The sequence below is a fragment of the Berghia stephanieae genome, chromosome 6, assembly GCF_034508935.2.
Source record: "Berghia stephanieae isolate SIO BIC M18660-M18661 chromosome 6, UCSD_Bste_1.3, whole genome shotgun sequence".
Lineage (NCBI taxonomy): Eukaryota > Metazoa > Mollusca > Gastropoda > Nudibranchia > Aeolidiidae > Berghia > Berghia stephanieae.
Window position 1 is genome coordinate 43,654,872 of NC_088365.1, and position 22,353 is coordinate 43,677,224.

The window sequence follows — 22,353 nt, forward strand, 5'->3', positions numbered from 1 at the left end:
AGAGAAGGCACTGGTTGTGTAGAAGACATCAACTTTGTGAATCACAAATATGATATTGGAACATTTCAACTTTAAAATAGACGCTTAGATAACCACGCCTCTCTGACAATCGCCATAATGTAAACAATGTAGCAATAACTATCCCATACAAATCTTTGGGCCTCTTTTTCGCTCATGAAGTGCCCAAATTCGCGACAAAATATGGGACGAAGCCGTTTCGTATATGCTATTGTAAAAAATTAATTACGACGCTGTTTTTCGATGAATATGGCAGACAGTTAGAAAAGAAGTCATTTTAGATTATATCAAGCGACAAAACTCATGCAATTACCAGAAGACCGTTAAAAGTAGATTTTTACTCTTTGGAGTAAACTATTTCTAAAACTACTGGGCGTGGAGGTTTTGTCGCTGACAAGGTAATACATGAACATATCTTCTTTTTGGTTGTAAAATTTCATATGAATATGACGAGTACTTTCCCGTATTTTACAAAACAACATCCTAATTTGCTCTTCATTCATAAAAGACAGAAAGCCATTTTGCCCCCCTCCAGCCCGAATTACAATACGACTTCAAAACGATTTGGCACCAAACTGAGCGGCTGAGTGGGTCGTGGCAAAGCGCTTTCTGATTGACCTCGTTTTAAAGTTCATGACTAGTCAAAATGTCTGCGCGGTCTCAGTGGCAGAGGGGTGTTTATCGTCTGCCACTGTGTTTGGGTTCAATAAACAGCTGATAATTTTACTGTTTAATTTACAAGAATTTAAGAAATTATAATGTTAAAAGTTTTCGATTGCAATATGATCTACAATCTCAGCATGGCTTTAATTATTGTGTTCCAAGTCACGTTCCACCAGTAACTAGTAACCTTTGTCCCCTTGTCCAATTTCTCTTTTCCTTCTATATTTCTTTCGTTTATGTACGCAATCTCCCCCCCCCCCCTCTCTCTCTCTCTCTCTGTGTATGTGTGTGTGTTATATACTCATTTCTTAATATGTGTGTGTGTGTGTATACTCATTTCTCTCTCTGTATGTGTGTGTGTGTGTGTGTTATACTCATTTCTCTCTCTCTCTTTCTCTGTGTGTGTGTGTGTGTGTGTCATACTCATTTCTTTCTCTCTCTCTCTCTCTCTCTCTCTCTCTCTCTCTCTCTCTCTGTGTGTGTACGTGTGTGTGTTTATACTCATTTCTTAATATATTTCTGTGTGTGTGTGTGTGTTATACTCATTCTCTCTCTCTCTTTCTCTCTGTGTGTGTGTGTGTGTGTGTGTGTGTTATACTCATTTCTCTCTCTCTCTTTCTGTGTGTGTGTGTGTGTGTGTGTGTTATATACCATTCAGCTCTAAAATTATTTAAGTTAGAACTCTTCTAATGTTTTCATCATATTTTCTATCAAATTTGCCATAAAATTGCCAAGTTTCAATCTTTTAATCCACTTATTACGCAAGATACAACCAAAGGTCGAAAACAAATGCGAAAAAGCGTCCCATATTTTCGTGTTTTTTCCCTCTTTGCGGGTCATCCAAATAAATGACACCTTTGAAACTGCATAACTTGTTTATTTATGAATGGATTTTCAAAATTCAAAAACATTTTTACTCAGTGGAGATAGGGCTTTGACTTTAGACAAAACATTTCCTCAGAAAGAGAAAAAAACATTTTTCATAGTCATTGCTAAACAATGGCAGTGATTGGTTAACATGCGAACTACACAGGTTATACTATCAATGGTATGTGTCTAAATAAAATACCCGCAATGTTCCACTGCTTGATCAATAGAACCAACACAGAAAACTATTGTCAACTTAAACGTTTATAATCTGATAGAGACAATCACGTGACAACTAGTCACCCATTTGGCGGTATAAAAAACAATAACAATGATCTGAGAGAGGTCGAATTCATTCATTTATTATTTATAAACAACCAACTATGTTTGTCCAAGCATGTGTGAAGGTGTGTCACTAATTCCATGATTGATTGGTCAAAAATCTACTGGCTATGATAAATGATCATGACTGTGTGGACTTTATCATTCTATCAATAAGGATAGTCCATTTTGAGTTATAGACACTGAGATAATCTTCAACTTCTTGGACCTTGAGGTTCTCTACAGGAATACTTAACAAGTTCTCCTCATTCTTAATAGAGAGTGATTAACTCAGCCAAATTGAGTATTACTTGCTTTCAAATGAAATAACAACAAATGGTGCTTTTCTCACTTTGAGTAACTGTTGTGCATTTTTAAAGGTCTTAATATTATTTGATAACTACATGTCAACTAGTAGGCTGTTCCTAAAATAGAATGTGTAGTATGTGGAAAGAACGAGTGAAGATGACTGTCAATATTTGAAGAAGTATCAACTTTTAAAGTTTGAATTCCTCATAGCCTGGTTTTTATTTCATTTTGTTTCATTGACAATTGATCCTTCACTCTTTTGGTCATGGCTTATATTTCGTGGTATGATAATCATGCAAACCTTTAAGTGGACAAATGTTTTACCATTTATGAAATAGAGGTGTGCATACAATATCATCATCACCATCATTGGCATTCTATAAAGCCATCAATGCATTGACATATAATAACAAAAAGTTTGGCCAAAAAACTTTTATTCTACATACCGATAGATTAAAAACAAAACCTAACTTTAAAAGGTGTCTTACTCAATCAATCTTAACCCCGACTATCTCGGTATAAACAAACCTCCATTCATTACCGACACTGATATTATTGGTCCATTTCCATTGAAATAATTTATCAACAAGTCAAACTAAATAGCTATACTATAATGATAAAGAAAGGTGAACTAAATTACTTATAAACAGAATAAAGGTTCTTTATTGTTGAATGAAACCTAATTTTAGACGGCCTGTCATTTTGGGAATTCTATTATGGCACATGATGAGTTAGGCCATTGTTTATTTAGCCCATCATTATTTACAATTTTCTGAAACGAATCATATGTGTATTATCAAAGCTATTGTTACTAATTTTTACATAATAGTGGTAAATGAATAAAAGTATAGACAGGCCAGTTTCTTTAGCAGTGAGTATATTTTTTTCGATTCCGAACAGTACCAAAACTCTCTAGGAAGAGTAGACAACATGGAGGTAGATGGCTAGGGTTCATTGAGTGGCTTTGTGGTCTAGTGGTATGATACTTGCCTTTGGATCGGAAGGTCCTGGGTTCGAGACTCGCTTGGTGCATAGTTGAGTCTTTGGAAAAGGCTCTTTACTCACATTCTCTCACTGTACTCAGGTGTAAAATGAGTACCATTAACAACATTGTCTCTGCCAGAAAAAATTGTAACATTGCCTAACAGGCGTCATGTCCTGTCCTAAATGTTAAATGTTGCTGTTCACCAGGGACCCCTTGTAAAGTGCTTTGAGCACATTTCGAGTGGACATTGCGCAATATAAAATAAATACTGACCTTAAAGAAAGAGTCTGGGTTCACCAACCCAAAGGTGTCAATGGTTGTGTCTTTATCCATGGCAACGTAAGTGACTGCCTCTGTGCCACTGACAACGTCTTCAGACAGAATGACAGCAAACTCCCCTGGTACGATGACTGGGTCATTGTCATTCATGTTTTCTACATTGATTTTGACAAATCCTACTGTCTCTAATGGAGTGTCCCCATTATCTGTAGCTTTGATGGACAGGTAATACACCTAAACAAATAAATACAAAACAATTAGATATGTTTATTATATTTAAAAGAATCTTTCATTTTTATCTATGTCGGGATCCTTTCAAGTCAAATCAAATATCAAAGATTATTTTGATTTTCATAAATTTATCACATTATTGATGCATCTTATTTCAAATCTGAATTGAGATATCCTACAGTTTACACGAAGTTATACTAATTTCTAGGAATTTTGTTAATATGTGACCAGATCTGTCAAAGTGGTAGTATGTTGGAATAAAAGCAGTGGCTAGAATGATCAGTATCAGTAAACTATATTATTCTACTTGGTAAAATGCATTAACTTAACACAAGTTTTATATTTTTTGACACACCAGTATCAACTTCAACATAATATCATTTTGAGATGACAGATTACATATGTCAAATTAATGTAAATGTTGCTGTTCAAAGCTAACAACAAGATATGAAGTGAGTAGAAAAGTGCCAGAAGACAATAGAGAATAAAAAATTTTTTCGCGGCGGTGGTGGGGTTTGAACCTGCGACCTTATTGGTACGACAACTCCGCCTGGCAGGTGAGAGCGTGGCTCTACCGTGTGAGCTATCCACGAAGACAAAAATATTCGTTTCAAACCCAAAGTCATTTCTAGATCCCTCTCTCACCCACTTCTTGAGACCGCCGATTCGTTCACCACCATCGCGAAGTAATTTTGACCAGCAGTTAAGCTTAATAGCCAATATTCTCATCACAAACATATAACATAGAAACGATTGAGACATTGAGTATGCTCCGGTGTATGGGGTGAATTTTTAATTCAGAAAAGTGAGTGGAGCAGGCACTTATGTTGGTAACAACAAGATATGAAGTGAGTAGAAAAGTGCCAGAAGACAATAGAGAATAAAAAAAATTTTCGCGGCGGTGGTGGGGTTTGAACCTGCGACCTTATTGGTACGACAACTCCGCCTGGCAGGTGAGAGCGTGGCTCTACCGTGTGAGCTATCCACGAACACAAAAATATTCGTTTCAAACCCAAAGTCATTTCTAGATCCCTCTCTCACCCACTTCTTGAGACCGCCGATTCGTTCACCACCATCGCGAAGTAATTTTGACCAGCAGTTAAGCTTAATAGCCAATATTCTCATCACAAACATATAACATAGAAACGATTGAGACATTGAGTATGCTCCGGTGTATGGGGTGAATTTTTAATTCAGAAAAGTGAGTGGAGCAGGCACTTATGTTGGTAACAACAAGATATGAAGTGAGTAGAAAAGTGCCAGAAGACAATAGAGAATAAAATTTTTTTTCAAAGCTAGAAGAAATAAATAATAATGTGAAATTGATTGAAAGCTTTAATTTAATTACAAAAAACAGATCAAATGAACGTTTCGGGTTTCCCCTTTATCAACAAAACAGGATGAATGAAACACCACAGATGAATGAAATAATGTGGTAGTGGCGTAGTTAAGATGAATAAACAAAACATTGGTTGACAGGAAATAGTATGCTCCTTTGTAAGGAAGCACGAATTAAAATAGAATACTATAAATTTCTAAAAGGTGCGCAATTAATTAAGTGAAAAGAGGGTAGGCGGTGAGGAACTGTGTAATGCAGTTTAGAAAGTGAAATATAAAAACGTTTAGACTGTTGTTGGAAAATAAATACAATGGATGTGAAAATAAATACAAAAAATAATAAATAAGGGATGTCGGTATAAGTATAATCATTATACTTATACCGACATCCCTTATTTATTATTTTTTGTATTTATTTTCAATTCCATTGTATTTATTTTCCAACAACAGTCGACATGTTTTTATATTTCACTTTCTAAACTGCATTACACAGTTCCTCCCCGCCTCCCCTATTTTCACTTAATTAATTGCGCACCTTTTAGAAATTTATAGTATTCTATCTTAATTCGTGCTTCCTTACAAAGGAGCATACTATTTCCTGCCAACTAATGTTTTGTTTATTCATCTTAACTACTACGCCACTACCACATTATCTCATTCATCGGTGGTGTTTCATTCATCCTGTTTTGTTGATAAGGGGGAAACCCGAAACTTTCATTTGATCTGTTTTTGTAATTAAATTGTAGCTTACAATCAATTTCACATTATTATTTATTTATGTCAAATTAAAAAATTAAGGAGCAAGCACCAGTGTAAGATAAAGAACTGAACAAGTGTGTGTGAAAGGCGCCAGACAAAGCAAGAAAGAAAAATACAAGAGAATCGGTCCCCAGTCGAGGTCTACTGATTTTTTTCTTGTATTTTTCTTTCTTGCTTTGTCTGGCACCTTTCATACACACTTGTTCAGTTCTTTGGATTACATATGTGTCACAGCCTAAGAAAACTTGGTCAAAGTCGTATGAAGTAAAACTGAGAGAAAGGGGAAAACAGTTGGGATTTCTGTTGAAAAATCAATTGCGACATCTTCTTAATATCCGATGAAAACTAAGAAAAACACAAAGGGCAACTTATAAATGCTTAAAATAAGTAATTTAACCACCTTACCATCGCTTCAAACAGGGAAACACAAGACCGATAAACTGAAAATATGTTGGTTATCAACTTAAACTCCATTTTAGAGCCCATGACCAATGCACTAGACTGAGATGGTTGGTGACAAAGAGTCAAAGAGTGCAATTGCCATCAATGACAAAGTTTAGATCAATCACTAAAACATGATGAGTTGTTATCACAGACAGTGTCAAGTGAAACTCATTAATTACCTGAGAAGTTTCATAGTCGACGGCTCCAATCACAGTGACATTTCCAGAACTGGAATCGATATCAAACAGACTGAATCCACTGCCTGCAGTTTTGGTGTAGTTGATCTGGCCATTAGCACCGACGTCTGGTTGATTTAAATTGAAACAACAAGTCAATATACAGGGGTGATTTAACAAGATGTGAACATTTTATTAGCACCTACACACCATTATTATACACTACCATTAAAATACAAGTCAAACCTAAACTGTGAACACTTCAAACAGATACATTATAAGGAAAATAAAGTGTTCACCTTGTGCATGGTGGTAAAGCTCATTCCTTTATTTTACTCAGGCCTGACATTAGACTTTAACATATTACACCTAGTAGATGTGTGGAAGGAAAATATTAGACAACATTAGACAATGCTGCACCTAGTAGATCTGAGGCTCTGTGTCTCAACATTAGACCATGTTACTCCTAGTAGATGTGTGGAAGGAAAATAAAGTGTTCACTTTGTGCATGGTGGTAACGCTCATTCCTGTACTAACTAGATTTTATTTTACTCAGGTCTGATATTAGACTTTACCATGTTATACCTAGTAGATGTGTGGCTCTGTGTCTCAACATTAGACCATGTTACTCCTAGTAGATGTGTGGAAGGAAAATAAAGTGTTCACCTTGTGCATGGTGGTAACGCTCATTCCTTTACTAACTTGGTTTTTACTCAGGCCTGACATTAGACTTTACCATGTTACACCTAGTAGATGTGTGGCTCTGTGTCTCAGCAGTATGGTGCCTTGTCTTGTCATAAAGATCAAGCATTGATAAGCATGGCTAGTGAATGGATGGGTGAAAGTGATCGTTGAACTGGTGGTCTCAATGTTGTGTCCTAAAGCACTTAAAACACATTACCCCACTTGATTCAGATGTGAATGAGTACCTAACTATAAGCCCCGACGGATATTGTTTTAGTACAAAAAGGATGTCTAACAGGCAACTGGTACAATATGAAATTCAAATAAGGTTCCATATGGCTTGCTGGGGGGAATAAATGAAACATTGCAAAGCCCATTGAGCATGGAAATCCGTGGTAATGCGCTAAATAAAATTTCACATTTATTTACCATTTTATTGTAAGCAGTAATATCAATGTGCATTGCTGATATTACTCACTTGGTGAAAACAGGTTAGTGAATATAACCAGATGAACAATCACTGATGAAATTAATATTTGAAAGAAATTTAAACTCATTTAATGTCTGGTGTAGTTCTCTTGAACTTAAATAGATTTGGGTGCTATATAAAGTCCTTCATATCATTATTATATAGCAGAAAACTAAATTAAACCGACAGTACCTACCCAGATCAGTCGCTGTCACTTTTCCTAGAATAAAATTCAGGGGTTCATTTTCCTGTACACTCAACACAATCGGGGAAGAGGAGAATTGTGGGTAGTTATCATTAAAATCAATCAGCGTGATGCTGAGAGAAACAGTAGATGTGTTTGACGATAATCCTTGTCCATCCTTTGCTCTCAGTACGATGTTGTAAGTGTTTGGTGCAGTGTCATAGTCTAATGTTGAACTGACTACTAGTTGTCCAGTTGTTGGGTTGATGTAAAACTCCCCTCCAGACACCCCACTGTCAATGCTGTAGGTAATTTGGCCATCAACGCCACTGTCAATGTCTGATTACACCAACAACAAAAAAAAAAGAAAGAAAAACAGACTCTGTTGTGATAACAAACCTCACTAGAGCTCAGTGCTCTGTATATTTTAACACAGATGAAATTAATTTGAATTAAGTGCATGAAAGAAAGAAAAATGTCTAAAAAGTTACGTTTTTAATGTTTTAAATTTTAAAATGGTGAAATTTCAATTTTTTAAATCACTATGTAGTAAATGCGAACCTCTGGCCAGCTCAAAGTTTAGTAAAGCATATGAATACAAATTATATCAAATTATTATATTGAATGCAAAATAGAAAAATACAGGTTAAAACTTAGCATGCTTTGAAAGTTCAGAATTTGATATTTCGACATGTTGCAATAATAAGCAAAGGATTTTTCTAAGGACGAAAATGCTACTCTCAGGGATTTAACGTACAGTATCAATTGCTTGTTATCCTCTGTGTGTTGCAGACTATTTTTCATACGATCTATTTTGTAACTAGCTTTACAGCTGCTGTTGAGTGGACAAAGAGGCCAGTAATCTTCTGGAAAGAACAGAGATTCATACCAAGTCTGATAATTGCATGGAAGTCGCTCATTATCCCCTAAAATTTGAAAAATAGAAATGATATAAATCTTACCTGTGGCATTGGCATCATAGACAATAGATCCTACAGCAACGTTCTCGGCAATGCTTGCATTGGTAACACTACTAGTTGAGTCCATCAGTGGGGCTCTCTCGTTGACAGGGAGAACATTGACGGCTACCCTGGCTGAAGATGGCATGAAGAATACAATATATTTATTACATTTGTCTATATATACAATCTTTTAAAAATATTTCTTTTCTTAATAAAAACTTATATAAAAAAATAACTTTAGAGTGTAAGATTCCGACTATCATTATCTGGTCCAAAAATAGGTGAAAAGGTTTCAAACAAGTTTTAACGATCTAAAAAAATAAAGGATTTAAGCAATTTCATCAGAAAATAAAAAGTGAAAGATACAAAAGATTTTTTTTCTTCTTCTGAATAATAAGATAATATTACAAACATCTTTTTGGACTTTTATAACTAAAGGAATATGTTTACCTGACTTAAACATTTGTTAAAATATATAAACTTACTTAAATGTTTAATACTTACCTGTAGATTTGAGCGGTGGGGTTCCCCTGTCAGCTGCTTGCAAGACTAGATCATAGGATGTTGTTGTCTCATAGTCTAGAGCTGCTACCAGAGTGACGTCGTTGCCTACATTGGAATATAATCAAAGTAAACATTAAACATTTTTGATAAAATGGGATGTAATTAGGCTTTTGGCTTTGGCAGACTTGCCATTCAACAACATTGGACAAAGTGAAAACTAGACAGCTAGTGGTTGTGGATGATAAAAGAAGATGTATAAAAATAGATAAAACAGCTTCAAATATGGACAAACTACCTATGTAACATTTTAGGCTTGAAATCCCTCATCAGAAAACAACAAATACAATAAAAGCATTCATACAGCGTTTTGTTTTGATTTTAGGGTTTTACGGCGCTTGCAACACATTAAGGTCACATCAGTGCCAGTAAAAAGGAAGAAAATGGGACAGTAAAAAGTTCCAGTATTACAATTAAATCACCCAAGAAAAGACAAGACAAAGGGGAATTGGTTCAAAAAGGAAACAAATGTAGATTCCAAGAGCACACTATAAAAGTACTTAGTTTGACATCGCCTAAAAGTCTCATCCAGACACAAGCACAGGTCCCCATTAAGAGGAATACACTCAAATGTTTACAAATCATATATAATACGTAAACAAAACATAATGCAGTACATAACAGAGAGGTGAATTACAAGGAAAAAAAATCATAAACAATAACTATACATTTGACCATTCGCCTCTCAGCCAGGGTATCCGACCAGGGCCAGGACAAAACCAAGTGATCTCATTCAGACAGAAAGCAATTTTGATAACAGATATAGGGGTTGGAAGACACAGTAAGTACCTCCCTGCCCACTATGGGAGCATTAATACATCACTTAAGATATAGACAGATGCAAAAGAATATTAATATCTTTTTTGTCAAATACAAATGTACAGTTTGATGTGGACACTATGAATGGGAGATTAGAGGATGGGGTTGTTAAGGAATATACCAATGAGACATTACAGACAAATAGGAGATAATAGGGTGGCACTGTTAAGGTGAAAAACAAAACATTGATGTTTTCTAAATTTTCCTTAACAACACCATCCTCTCATCTCCCATTCATCTTTAGCGTCTCCTTCATCGTGATTCACTGACAAAGGGGAAACTCAAAACATCCACATCATTTGTGTCTTTGTATATATAATTGAAGCTTCAAATTAATTTTTTTAATTGTTTTTTTATTTCTTTGAACTTTCAGCATCAACATTTGAATTAGTTTATTAAAAAGAACTTCCCACAAGATCTCACAGATCAAGCAAGCTACAGCTGAATGGATAAACCAGAAAAACCCTCGACTGCATCCAGGATCAAATATTGTCTCTTTCCTTGTGAGGTGTCACCAGCTGAACTATTGGGACACTGATTAGAATAAATAAAAATGTGAACATTTTTATAGCACATTTCGATGGATTCACCAAGACCAATGAGCTGTACGAGGTTTCATCTATTCCCACAGCGGGCCATATAGAACCATACTTCCATTTCATACAGAACCATTTACCTATCAGATGTCAGTTTTGTACTAATTTTCTTACAATATCCGATACTGGCTGTGTAGTCATTCGTATGAGGTAAAGAGTATAGTGCCTTACCCAAGGACACAACGTGATGATCAGTCACCCATCCAGCCACTGAATGCTTGAATTTTATGACAGGACGAGACATCGTACCCCTGAGAAAAGGAGCCACACAGTATATAAAATGATATTACAAAAGAATAACAAGATGAATATGAAATGATGGTTTAAGGTTTAGGTCTGACCTGAGATAGCAAATTTTCCCTCTCCATTGCCAGAAGTTATGGTGATATCATATTGAGCATTGACTCCGGCATCCCCATCTGACACGGTCAGCTGTACTAGGGTCACTGCTGGGCCGAATGGGGCAGCCTCATAGACGTTGACAGAGTAGGTGGATGGGTTGAAGGTTGGGATTACATCATTTACATCATCAACATTCACTGTTACTGTAACATCCACTGGATAACAATAAAGGAATAAACATTTGTCAATTCCTAAAATATTTTTTTCAAATTAAAAGCATAAATTTGTATTAATTTACAATAGTGAAAACTCTTCATACTGCTTCATAATTTAATCCCAAAGCAGACTATAAGGAATCAAATTTCAGTACAAGTCACCTTTTGTCTTATCGCTCTTACTCTTACAACATCTATCTATCACTGACTATAGTCAGGCATCCAACAGATCTGAGTCAAATGGGACATGTAGGAAAAGTGCCTTATCCAAGAAAACAACGCTGGGTCAGAATTTTGAGTAAGTTGTAACACATCCACTAGCTGACCACACTCATTACTGCTTGATTTTATTAAAAGTTGAAATGCTGCCTCACTGTAACACGTATCAAAGATGAGATCATTAAACTACAGATGATGAGAGTACTTCTCTTTCATGCCCTGTAACGAAGGTACATAAACTATGTCTAGACTGACGAAAATACAAACTTAAGATATTATATAGATATTTCCTTTTCAAATTTCAAGAAAAACACAAAGAAGAAATAGTGTAAAAAAAAAATATGCACTGATAGCCAGAAAATAATGTCATCAACTCTTCTTGGAGAAAGATTAATAAAAAGTTGTAATCCGAGTAAAATCAGACTTTGACCAAAAGTTACAGCAGACGGTGTGAATATTTTCTACTATAAACAGATCGTAATTGTGTTTTAACCAAAAGAGGTTTGTGTCTGTGTTTGTAGATAATGTTTTCTTTGCGGCTATGCGGTCTTGTGGTGTGACACTCACTTTCGGATCGGAAGGACCTGGGTTCGAGCCTCGCTCGGCGCATAATTGAGTCCTCGGAGATGGCTCTTTATTCACCTTCTCTCACTGTACTCAGGTGTAAAATGAGTATCTGGGCCATTAACAGTGCTATCTTTGTCCGAAGAAAATTGTAATATCACCTAACAGGCGTCATGTCCTGTCCCACATGTTAAGTGTTGTTGTTGGCCAGGAATCACTTGTAATCACATTGAGCGTGGTAAGTGGACATTGCTCTATATAAAAGCTCATTTAAACAAACACTAAAATTGAATATTATGGTTTCTAAACAAACATATATCCTTAAACATTTGATTTCTATCTACACATTTGTTTGAGAACCTATTCAAATGATGCAATTTCAATGTCATAACACGTCCACTTATATCAAATTAGATATCACAGGTTCAAACCTGTTCGAACACCAGCAGATCCTGGCTCATCATCAGAGGCCCTGATATTGAGTGAATAAGAAGCTGTTGTCTCTCTATCTAGTGTTTTCATCAATTTGAGATCACCAGTGGTTGCATCCACACCAAACTGCCCCAGTGGATCTCCTCCTTCCAGGCTATAACGCACAGTGCCATGTGATTCTCCCTTGTCTGCGTCTGTCGCTGACACCTTGACAATAGAGTAGCCTGTAGAGTAAAGTTTGAAATGAATGAATAAGTTGTAAAAACAAACAAATGACTAAAGGACTAAGAATATAAATTTGAAAAGGTGTGTGATAAAAAATTCCAAACTTAATAAATTATTTAATCCTCGTCAAGCCTTGAGCCATAAGGTATCTACTAAAGACTTCCATTTCTGTCTGCCAGGTGCCAGACAAAGCAGAAAGAAAAATACAAGAAAAAAAATTTCTTCTACTGGAGATCAAACCTAAGACCTCCTGATTAACAAAGATTGTTAAAAGAACATATATTTTTTTATCAATCAGAGGCTACTTGTTTTTAAGGGTTTTACGACACGCAACACATTTAGGTTATATCAGCGCCAGTAAAAAGGAAGAAAATGGGATAGTAAAAACTTCTAGAATTACAACTAGGAACAAATAAGGATCAGATGTAGATTCCAAGAGCATACCACCAATGTACTTAGTTTGAGATCACCTATAAGTCTCATCCGGACACAAGCTCAAAATCCAACAAAGAGTAATACACTCAAATGCTTACATTATACATTGAAAATAACAAATATAATAATACATAACAGAGACATGATTAACAAGGAAAAAAAATATCATCTCCCAAAATAATAACTATGCATTTGACTGTTTCCCTCTGAGCTAGGACTCCGGACAGGGCCAGGACAAAACCAAGTAATCTCATTCCAAGACAAAGACAGAAAGCATGTTGGAAAACAGTTACAAGGGGATAGAAGACACAGTATGTACCCCCTGCCCACTCTGGGTACTAATGGATAGAGGTTGATTTAAAAAAGAAAAGCATTTAATCTACAGTAAGCATGTTTGTTTCCATTGAGATATGAAAATACATCTGGGTGACTCCATTGACAAACAATTCTATGATACATATTTTTTTACAACTCATTTGCAGTCTATTGAGGAGATGCCACTGCAATTAGGCTATATTATATTCTGACTAAATTACTGGAGAGTTTTGATTGAAAGGCTCAAACATGTTGTATCTAAATTAAATTTTAAAAGTAAGCAAGTTTTTGAATGTAAAACATGCATTCTACAATTTAAGTTTTTTTTTCACAGCTCAAACCTGCTTTTCACAACAAAAAGTTACACCTTCAAATTTAGCTCACAGTTCCATCTATTTCACTGGAGACTTTTGATTACTAACGAAAGAGTGAAAATGGAAAGGCTTCGTATGGGAACAAAACAGACAATGGACGTTTCGGGTACAAACCCTTCGTCAGCACAACAATACACAAATAAACGTGGAAAACAAATAAAATATAATGAAAAATAACTTGTATCGTCTGTACTCAATGGTGGTTGCAGTATGAATGAAATGTTAGCGTGGCGTGGGTAGAGGATAGGGTGCCCCAGGGGGTTGATCTAATTGATAAGCAAAGGTCAGCGTCAGGGAACAGAACTTTCCAGACTATAATGGAAGATAAAAGACATATTGGTAGTAGTAGTAGTAGTAGTAGTAGTAGTAGTAGTAGTAGTAGTAGTAGTAGTAGTAGTAGTATTAGTACTAGCAGTAGTAGAACGCTGTAGTGGAACAGTAGGGGGGGGGGGGGTTGGAGGGGGCGAGGTGAAAGGGTAACGGCGGAGGTGGGGGGGGGGGGGGTTGTTGGATGAGCTAAGGTCGAATCTTCGCGAAGGAACGATGTGATAGTAAAGTGGAATACAGCAATAAATAGATAGATGGATAGGCAAATAGATAGGTAGATGGTCAGAAAAGAGGGGAGAGAAGGGAGAGAGAGAGAGAGAGAGAGAGAGAGAGAGAGAGAGAGAGAGAGAGAGAGAGAGAGAGAGAGAGATTAATAATAGAAAAAAAAATTAAAATAAAAATTTAAAAAAAAAAAAAAGGGGGGGGGGGGTGGGGAGGGGGGGGGGGGGTTGGTTTGAGGCCGACCGGTAGAGAGGGGGAATCAGAGAGAGAGAGAGAGAGAGAGAGAGAGAGGGGGGAGGGAGAAAGAGGGAGGGGGGGGGACAAAGAAAGAAAGAAAGAGAGAGAGAGAGAGAGAGAGAGAGAGAGAGAGAGAGAGAGAGAGAGAGAGAGAGAGAGGGTGGAGGGGAGGTGAGAGAGGGCGAGCAAACAGCCGAGCGATAGGTGGGTATATATGTATATTAATGGATGAAAAAGTGGATGATTGGACACAATGAGAGAGAGCTAGGAAGGTAGATGACTATGAATCGGTGGATAATCAGTAGATAGATAGCTAGCTAGCTAGCTAGCTAGATAGATAGATAGATAGATAGATAGATAGATAGATAGATAGATAGATAGGTAGGTAGGTAGGTAGGTAGAGTTGTACTTTTAGTAGTATGAACAGTAGTAGTAGTAGTCGTAGTAGTAGTAGTGGTAGTAGTAGTAGTAGTAGTAGTAGTAGTAGTAGTAGTAGTAGTAGTAGTAGTAGTAGTAGTAGTAGCAGTAGTAGTAGTAGTAGTAGTAGTAGTAGCAGTAGTAGTAATTGTAGTAGTAGTAGTAGTAGTAGTAGTAGTAGAAGTAGTAGTAGTAGTAGAAGTAGTAGAAGTAGTAGTAGTAGCAGCAGCAGTAGCTGTAGTGGCAGAAGTGAGAGCAGCAGTGGTGATGAATATGGGTGACGTTGACATCTAGTGGTGGTCAATCCTGGTGTTGAGTCCGCGTGGAGTCAGCGTTCCCAACAACTTGATCAGGTGAGTTTCCCTACGTCGACGGGCGGAAGTGTCCGAATGGCAAAAACTGAGCACACACACACGCACACACTGTACATCGCAGTGGTCTGGCAGATTGAAGTGTCTGGCCACTGCTGTGTCTGCACAGTTCGATATGTCACGCAAGTGCTGCACGAATCTGTCACCCAGCCTCTTTCCGGTCTCACCAACGTAAGCAATCCCACACAGGGAGCGCGTAATCGCATAGACTAGATTACGGTCAGTGCAAGTAAACGGCCGCCTGATGTCCCAAATCTTGTCTGGAAAGCTGACTCTGTCATACTCCCACAGGTGCCCACAAGTCTTGCATCGGGGTCGCATACACGATCTGGCTTTAGGTCCATCCCTAGGTATGGGTTCCAGGCGGCTTCTGACAAGGAGATCCCTCAGGTTACGATCCCGTCGATATGCTACCAACGGGGTTCTGAGAAAACTCTGTGGGTGTCTTCGCCCGCCTGGAGGATCCCATAGTTCTGCAATAGGATGTTCCTCACTTGATCGGCATGGGGTGATGCGTGAGGACTAAAATGGGACGCTGTGTCTCCTGCTTCCTGGCATTGCGAGGCTTCATTGCTGCTTCTCTCGACACGAGGCTGGCTTTCCGGACAGCCTTAAGCAAAACCCTTTCGGGATATTCCCGTGCCCTAAAAAAATCGAGCATGCGATCACGTTGAAGCGCAAATTCATCATCTTCCAGACAGAGTCTCCGCAAGCGGAGTATCTGACTGAATGGGATGGAGTCTTTGCACTTCACCGGATGGGATGACCGATAGAGCAGGTAGCTGTGACTGTCTGTTTCCTTGTAGTGTACAGTGGTCCGTACTCCCGTGCTGGTCAATACAGCCTTGATGTCCAAAAAGTTCACCTCAGAGGTTGAAATCTCATAAGTGTACTCTATGGACGGGTGGAAGGAGTCCATCGCTAGGATGAACCCTTTCAACTGGCTGTGGGTCAATGACGTAATGCCGAAACAGTCGTCAATGTACCTTTTGAACAGCTCGGGGGCAGGTCCACTGTACTGATGGAAGAAGGTTTCCTCAAGGTAGCCCATGAAGAGGTTAGCATATGAGGGACCCATCTTGGTGCCCACCGCAACACCTGAGATCTGATGGAAAAATACATCATTGAACTCTCCTTATCATTTACATCTCAGCATTATTTTTCACCACACCCACGTTTTCAACCACTACCTCTCTCTTACCACACCTCTCAGTCTATCCCTCCCTTCCTTTCTCTCATTCACTCGCCTCTCCAGTTTACCTATACTTATTGATTACCTTACTCATCCGTTTAGCCTTTCGCCCTCTTTCCCTATTTTCACCATGCCTCATACATCTCCCAAGCAACTCTTGCGCTCTTCATTACGGGACATTCGTACGTTTCTTTCCTCTTTCCCTATCCACCTATCTCAAGTAGGCTACACTCTCGCCCACGCCACCCTCTATAAAACTCGAGCTAGCAGCCACTTGAATTTCTTAATGTACTGCCTTAGGAAACGCACGGCCCCTAAAGGATTCGTTTCACATTTCCACCCTTCTTTAAGCTCTCTAACCTCATCCCAGTTCTCCCAGCTTCTGGAATTAGAATCCAAGTGTGCCATGCAACGACTTAGACTTACTACAGACATCCTTCGCAAACAGATATCCAAATTAACACACACCATCGACACATCCTCCACATGCTTGAGGCATCGTACTTATCATAATCATTTACTTTACAAAGCCATTAGGTTATTCATACATTTATGTAATCAACATTACCATGCATGCTTAAATTATGTCAAAACCAGTAAATTAGATGCTCTCTTTCCTAACAGAATTGCACATCTTGACGATAACCTCCCTTCCCATTCGGCAACACTCCCATCGGTGGATTCACCCATTGAACCTTCCTCTGGCCCCACTGCTCTTAATGGCACCCATAACCAGCCAGTCACCATTGGTGGTTTGGGAGTCCCTCCAACAGCCGGGGACCAGTCTGGAAGCGATCAATTCACCCCACCCACCAGCGAACCCACCCACGTGATGGATTATGTTGGAGCTATCCCCCCCAGTAGGAACCACAACAACCACCGGCTGGTGGTTTCTGTCCCCCCGACCATCCAGTTGAGCAGTGCAGAGGAATCGGTCTTAAGGAAAGGTCTCAAGTTCATCCCACTGCGAAGAAACGTCCGACCAGTCCCGCATTGAGTCGGATGTACGTCGCTTCATGCGTATTTTACGCTTGAAGTATCACTTCAAAGATGATGAACGTGACCATGACTATGACCGTGACCCTGAGGATCCGTTTGCCGCTTTCTCACGACGTAAAAGAAACTGGACTCCTAGTCCTGGCAAGTCCCCTACACTCGACCTGTTTATCCAGACTTGTCTTAGACAGATAGAGGCACTACGACCCACACCTATCAAGAGGTCTAACCTCACCCGTCTTGAATGGGCTGCCGTACGATCACTTAGATCACGTCGTGATATAGTGATCAAAGCGGCTGATAAAGGAGGGGCCGTAGTTGTTTGGGACGCTGAGCTCTATAGAGCTGAGGGCCACAGGCAATTGAGTGACCAGATATTTTATGAGAAAGTGACTTCGGACCCAACACTTGCTAACAACACCAGAGTCCACCAGACAATCCAGTCTTTGGTATCGCAGGGAGAATTACCTAGTAGAGCAGAGGTCCTTAAACACGACCCCAGCGACCTAGGTAATCCATGTTTTTACATGCTCCCTAAGATACACAAGATCCGGGAATTGTCTGACACTCCACCTGGAAGGCCGATTGTGTCGGCTATCTCGTGCCCCACTGAGAAGTTATCGCAGTTCCTCGATGCGGTATTTCAACGTATAGTTCTCACCCTGCCATCGTATATCAAGGACACTAACCATGCTCTTGGTGTCATTGACGAAATTCGATTCCAGGGTGAACGTCCACGGCTAATTTTCACCATGGATGTGAAGGCACTGTACACATCCATACCGCATCCTGACGGACTGCGTGCCATCAGGCATTTCGTCGACCGCCATCCATTACCAGGGATTTCCAGCAACAGCATTGTGAGGCTCACCGAACTTGTGCTCACACTCAACACTTTTGAGTTCAATGATGTATTTTTCCATCAGATCTCAGGTGTTGCGATGGGCACCAAGATGGGTCCCTCATATGCTAACCTCTTCATGGGCTACCTTGAGGAAACCTTCTTCCATCAGTACAGTGGACCTGCCCCCGAGCTGTTCAAAAGGTACATTGACGACTGTTTCGGCATTATGTCATTGACCCACAGCCAGTTGAAAGGGTTCATCCTAGCGATGGACTCCTTCCACCCGTCCATAGAGTACACTTATGAGATTTCAACCTCTGAGGTGAACTTTTTGGACATCAAGGCTGTATTGACCAGCACGGGAGTACGGACCACTGTACACTACAAGGAAACGGACAGTCACAGCTACCTGCTCTATCGGTCATCCCATCCGGTGAAGTGCAAAGACTCCATCCCATTCAGTCAGATACTCTGCTTGCGGAGACTCTGTCTGGAAGATGATGAATTTGCGCTTCAACGTGATCGCATGCTCGATTTTTTTAGGGCACGGGAATATCCCGAAAGGGTTTTGCTTAAGGCTGTCCGGAAAGCCAGCCTCGTGTCGAGAGAAGCAGCAATAAAGCCTCGCAATGCCAGGAAGCAGGAGACACAGCGTCCCATTTTAGTCCTCACGCATCACCCCCATGCCGATCAAGTGAGGAACATCCTATTGCAGAACTATGGGGATCCTCCAGGCGGGCGAAGACACCCACAGAGTTTTCTCAGAACCCCCGTTGGTAGCATATCGACGGGATCGTAACCTGAGGGATCTCCTTGTCAGAAGCCGCCTGGAACCCATACCTAGGGATGGACCTAAAGCCAGATCGTGTATGCGACCCCGATGCAAGACTTGTGGGCACCTGTGGGAGTATGACAGAGTCAGCTTTCCAGACAAGATTTGGGACATCAGGCGGCCGTTTACTTGCACTGACCGTAATCTAGTCTATGCGATTACGTGCTCCCTGTGTGGGATTGCTTACGTTGGTGAGACCGGAAAGAGGCTGGGTGACAGATTCGTGCAGCACTTGCGTGACATATCGAACTGTGCAGACACAGCAGTGGCCAGACACTTCAATCTGCCAGACCACTGCGATGTACAGTGTGTGCGTGTGTGTGTGCTCAGTTTTTGCCATTCGGACACTTCCGCCCGTCGACGTAGGGAAACTCACCTGATCAAGTTGTTGGGAACGCTGACTCCACGCGGACTCAACACCAGGATTGACCACCACTAGATGTCAACGTCACCCATATTCATCACCACTGCTGCTCTCACTTCTGCCACTACAGCTACTGCTGCTGCCACTACTACTACTTCTACTACTTCTACTACTACTACTACTACTACTACTACTACTACTACTACTACTACTACTACTACTACTGCTACTACTACTACTACTACTACTACTACTACTACTACTACTACTACTACTACTACACACTACTACGACTACTACTACTACTGTTCATACTACTAAAAGTACAACTCTACCTACCTACCTACCTACCTACCTATCTATCTATCTATCTATCTATCTATCTATCTATCTATCTATCTATCTATCTATCTATCTATCTATCTATCTATCTATCTAGCTAGCTAGCTAGCTAGCTATCTATCTACTGATTATCCACCGATTCATAGTCATCTACCTTCCTAGCTCTCTCTCATTGTGTCCAATCATCCACTTTTTCATCCATTAATATACATATAGACCCAGCTATCACTCGGCTGTTTACTCGCCCTCTCTCACCCCCCCTCCACCCTCTCTCTCTCTCTCTCTTTCTTTCTTTCTTTGTCCCCCCCCCCTCCCTCTTTCTCCCTCCCCCTCTCTCTCTCTCTCTCTCTCTCTCTCTGATTCCCCCTCTCTACCGGTCGGCCTCAAACCAACCCCCCCCCCCCCTCCCCACCCCCCCCCCTTTTTTTTTTTTTTTTTTTTAAATTTTTATTTTAATTTTTTTTTCTTTTATTAATCTCTCTCTCTCTCTCTCTCTCTCTCTCTCTCTCTCTCTCTCTCTCTCTCTCTCTCTCTCTCTCTCTCCCTTCTCTCCCCTCTTTTCTGACCATCTACCTATCTATCTGCCTATCCATCTATCTATTTATTGGTGTATTCCACTTTACTATCACATCGTTCCTTCGCGAAGATTCGACCTTCGCTCATCCAACAACCCCCCCCCCCCCCCCACCCCAACCTCCGCCGTGACCCTTTCACCTCGCCCCCTCCAACCCCCCCCCCCCCCTACTGTTCCACTACAGCGTTCTACTACTACTACTACTACTACTACTACTACTACTACTACTACTACTACTACTACTACTACTACTACTACTACTACAACTAATACTACTCCTACTACTACTACTACTACTACTACTACTACTACCAATATGTCTTTTATCTTCCATTATAGTCTGGAAAGTTCTGTTCCCTGACGCTGACCTTTGCTTATCAATTAGATCAACCCCCTGGGGCACCCTATCCTCTACCCACGCCACGCTAACATTTCATTCATACTGCAACGTTGAGTACAGACGATACAAGTTATTTTACATTATATTTTATTTGTTTTCCACGTTTATTTGTGTGTGGTTGTGCTGACGAAGGGTTTGTACCCGAAACGTCCATTGTCTGTTTTGTTCCCATACGAAGCCTTTCCATTTTCACTCTTTCGTTAGTATTTTACGATCACCGGCTTCAGGCAGCCCTTACCGTTTTAGACTTTTGATTGCAGTATTCTCTTTTAAAAAATGCAACGCAATCGACAAATCAGCAAAGTTTTTAATATACAAGATACATGAATAAATAAAAATACATCTATGAGGATAATTGATAGAAAAAGTTTTCTTGCTTTATGAACGGCTACCCTCAAATGATGACAGACAATTTTTAAAGTGACTCCTAAGCTGCTAGATACTGTGGACTGTAAAATGTTTATGTACAAAAATGAATGCAACAGCTTCATAAAATAGAACAAAATACCAATTACATAACGTTTTGGGATCAAAAGCCATCTTCAATAATTTTTTTAAAAACATTAAAAAATATTATCATGATGTAAACAGTCTTACCGACACTTTCATCTTCAGACACACTAAAAGGACCAGACGATGCGGCGGTGAAGACAGGGTTGTGTTCATTGATGGGATTAATGGTGATTTCAACAGAGATCTGGGCTGTCTTGGGAGTTGGGGTGTCTTGGTCACTTGCCTGGATTACGACAGTATGACTGGTCACTGTCTCATAGTCAAAGCCACTGCCCCCTACAGATAGTTTACCTGGAACAAATTTTTAATCTATTACGGCTTATAACAAAGACTACCAATATTTCAGTTGATTGAGCACTCGCATTTCAAGTAAAAGGACCAAAAATCAATCTCGCTTGCAGGCCAGATTATTTTTGGACCTGTTGTCCATCTAGCAGTGTTTTGTAATTACATCTGGTGGAAAGACTTCACAATAGACTATTGCCCCTATCCAAAGGGTAGCATATAATTGCTACTATCCATTTATTGCTGTAGAAACTGAGATAACCTGAAAAATAAATCTACATGGCATTGGATAGAAAAGCACAAGTTAAAAAAAGTCTGGATTAAAATGAACTGCAAACACCATACTCTGGACACTTGTTTTTGTTTGTTTTATGATCTTCTAATGATGAAACAGCACACATCAAACGTAAAGGACAAGACATGTATCATGTTAGGCATTAGTATAATTTTCGGACAATATCGCTTTGCACCTGAATAACTCCGAATTTAACATCCATCTCCAAAGGGACATGGAAATTATGTGTAAAATGCCTTTCCTGAGAGCTTACCCTCAAATTGCCCCCTCAACCTTGGAACGAAGATGATGATGGCGATAAAGATTAAGATGATGATGATGATGAAGAATAAGATGATGATGAAGATTAAGATGAT

The 22,353-nt window shown here is 39.4% G+C and overlaps 1 protein-coding gene across 1 annotated transcript in view; it reads right to left on the bottom strand.

Moving 5' to 3' along the window:
• The window catches only part of LOC144975078 (protocadherin Fat 4-like), a 181,129-nt gene that overhangs the window by 25,852 nt on the left and 132,924 nt on the right, over nt 1–22,353 (bottom strand). The window contains exons 54-61 of the mRNA XM_078918777.1: nt 21,502–21,708; nt 12,437–12,661; nt 11,007–11,222; nt 9,194–9,298; nt 8,690–8,821; nt 7,740–8,066; nt 6,394–6,518; nt 3,437–3,676 (exon numbers count right to left, since the gene is read on the bottom strand). Of these exons, the coding sequence (XP_078774903.1) occupies nt 3,437–3,676; nt 6,394–6,518; nt 7,740–8,066; nt 8,690–8,821; nt 9,194–9,298; nt 11,007–11,222; nt 12,437–12,661; nt 21,502–21,708 (1,577 nt within the window). The remainder of the gene's footprint in view (nt 1–3,436; nt 3,677–6,393; nt 6,519–7,739; nt 8,067–8,689; nt 8,822–9,193; nt 9,299–11,006; nt 11,223–12,436; nt 12,662–21,501; nt 21,709–22,353) is intronic.